The sequence below is a fragment of the Cyprinodon variegatus genome, unplaced genomic scaffold (assembly GCF_000732505.1).
Source record: "Cyprinodon variegatus isolate N-32 unplaced genomic scaffold, C_variegatus-1.0 Scaffold683, whole genome shotgun sequence".
In the NCBI taxonomy this organism is placed as follows: Eukaryota; Metazoa; Chordata; class Actinopteri; order Cyprinodontiformes; family Cyprinodontidae; genus Cyprinodon; species Cyprinodon variegatus.
In genome coordinates this window covers 369,579-371,760 of record NW_015151136.1, presented here as the reverse complement: position 1 = coordinate 371,760, position 2,182 = coordinate 369,579, and the positions used below count along the sequence as shown (strand labels likewise).

The 2,182-nt window shown below is 45.9% G+C and overlaps 1 protein-coding gene across 1 annotated transcript in view; it reads left to right on the top strand.

The window, feature by feature from the left end:
* The window catches only part of LOC107097305 (protein Wnt-7a-like), an 8,279-nt gene extending 6,225 nt beyond the window's left edge, over positions 1-2,054 (top strand). Inside the window, exon 4 of the mRNA XM_015394404.1 lies at positions 891-2,054. Coding sequence (XP_015249890.1) covers positions 891-1,370 — 480 coding nt within the window. The 3' untranslated portion in view covers positions 1,371-2,054. The remainder of the gene's footprint in view (positions 1-890) is intronic.
* Positions 2,055-2,182: the final 128 nt, after the last annotated feature.

The window sequence follows — 2,182 nt, the reverse complement described above, 5'->3', positions numbered from 1 at the left end:
AAAGGTCAGGGAAAACTCATCTTATCTGCAGAATGAGCTCGGTTCCCTTGTAGCTCTGAGGATTTATTAGGGGCTGGAGAACATTTGATCAGCATTAGGATGAGAAGCTGCAGGTCCACTGAGGTCAGGAGGAGAGGAAGGATCCAACAACCTGCTGCCCACTTGGGGCTTCTAAAGTCTCTGGAGCCTCACCGGAATATTCTACAGATGGAGACAGAAGGAGAAGAAATTCCTGAAGTTAACTGGACTTTCTGGATGTTGGTGTGGTGATAAAGAAGGTCAGAGGAAGCATTTATTCTAGGAACAAAGAGCAGCACATTTGGTTCTAGAGGTTCTCCAGTGGTGGACACCATCAATGGATCAGAACCAGGATAAGGAAACAGAACCAGATGTTGTCCAGGAGACACAGTGCAGCTGATGTTTATTTTACCTTAGCATTAGCACAGCTAGCTTTACGCATCATTTGTCTGTTCTGGGTTTTCTTTTCTAGCTACCTGATATTCTAACGTTGCTGTTGCTGCGTAGGGAGACGCAGAGGGGCTGGATGTAATTTCCATGTTAGCTTTGGCAGACGACTGGTCACATGTTCATATTAGTTCTCTGATTGACTGGAAGCAAATAGGCAGAGCTATTATCCATAGAATGGCACACTGTAGATCATAGAATGATAGAATCCAGGATGCTAACATTCACCCAAAATACCTGGAACCTTTGGCTCTACCTGTTCAATGATTATTAAAAAATGTTGTGCTTTTTAACAAAGGGATATATTTCTCTGCACTGGCTTTGAAATGCAACAGAGACAAGAGACTTTAGAACGTGCTTAATGTGTGAGGTCATTTCCTGTGTAGTAACATGTTGTTCTCATGGCCTTGTGGTCTGTGTTGTAGGTCCTGGAGAAGGGAATGCGTCTGGAGTGCAAGTGCCACGGCGTTTCTGGGTCCTGCACCACCAAGACTTGCTGGATGACACTTCCCAAGTTCCGGCAGCTGGGATACTTCCTGAAAGACAAGTACAACCAGGCGGTTCACGTGGAGCCGGTTCGGGCCAGCCGCAACAAGCGTCCCACTTTCCTCAAGATCAAGAGACCCCACTCCTACCACAAGCCTAAAGACTCGGAGCTGGTCTACATCGAGAGTTCGCCCAACTACTGCGAGGCCGACCAGCTGACTGGCAGCATGGGGACGCAGGGGCGCCTGTGCAACAAGACGGCCCTGCAACCCAACAGTTGCGACCTGATGTGTTGCGGCCGGGGATACAACACCAACCAGTACTCCCACGTTTGGCAGTGCAACTGCAAGTTCCTGTGGTGCTGCTACGTCAAGTGCAACACCTGCAGAGAGAGGACAGAGGTGCACACCTGTAAATAGGGATATTTATTGGATGCTAATGAGGCACACCTGGACTGCACTGTGTGAGAGAGAGAGATGTTTGAATAATATATAGAGAAGAGTTTTTGTGTGCCTTTGCACTACAACCATTCCAACCGGCTGCTTCTACTTGAGTTGATCTATGCCGCCACTGGATGCTGAGTTCTTCGTCTCGTTTCTCGTTTGCAGTAGAAGGTCGGATGTTATGCAGACTTTTCTGTCATTTCTAAGTTTCCACAGGTACAACGACTGGAACTGTAACAGCCTGTTTTTCATAGAGAAATAATTTATTGACTGATAAAACTACTGATCATGTTGAAAACAGGCTGATCTACATCTGCTCTGTGACAAAGCTCCTTACTTCAAGTGTACTTATAGGCAAAAAAGGTTTTTGGGGCGTTTGTATTTTTCTCTGTGTAAAGTTAAACACTTGAGCTAAAAGGTTGGGCCTTCAAGGTGAATAATCAAGCAACGTGTTTGGTTTTTTTTTAGTAGTGAGCCTAAAACATCTTCTTGCTCTGGTTGGCGGGGGTTTCTACGAATGCCGTGAAAATAATGGTATCAACATATTCCAAGTTTCTTTAAATTGAAGGTTTCAAATCGGCTTAAATGTTTCCTCAATTTGTTCCTGTTGATTTAAGTCCCGCAAAGAAGATGTTGCAGAAAGTGACGGCTGTTTTCTGCAGCTCTCTGGAGCAGCTGAAGCTTAGCCTGGGTGCCATTCCGAACTTAGTCCCGCCCACAACATTTGAGGTCCGGAAGTTCGGTCTGGCATTGCTCAACAGTAGCGCGAGTATGCTAGCACAATATCT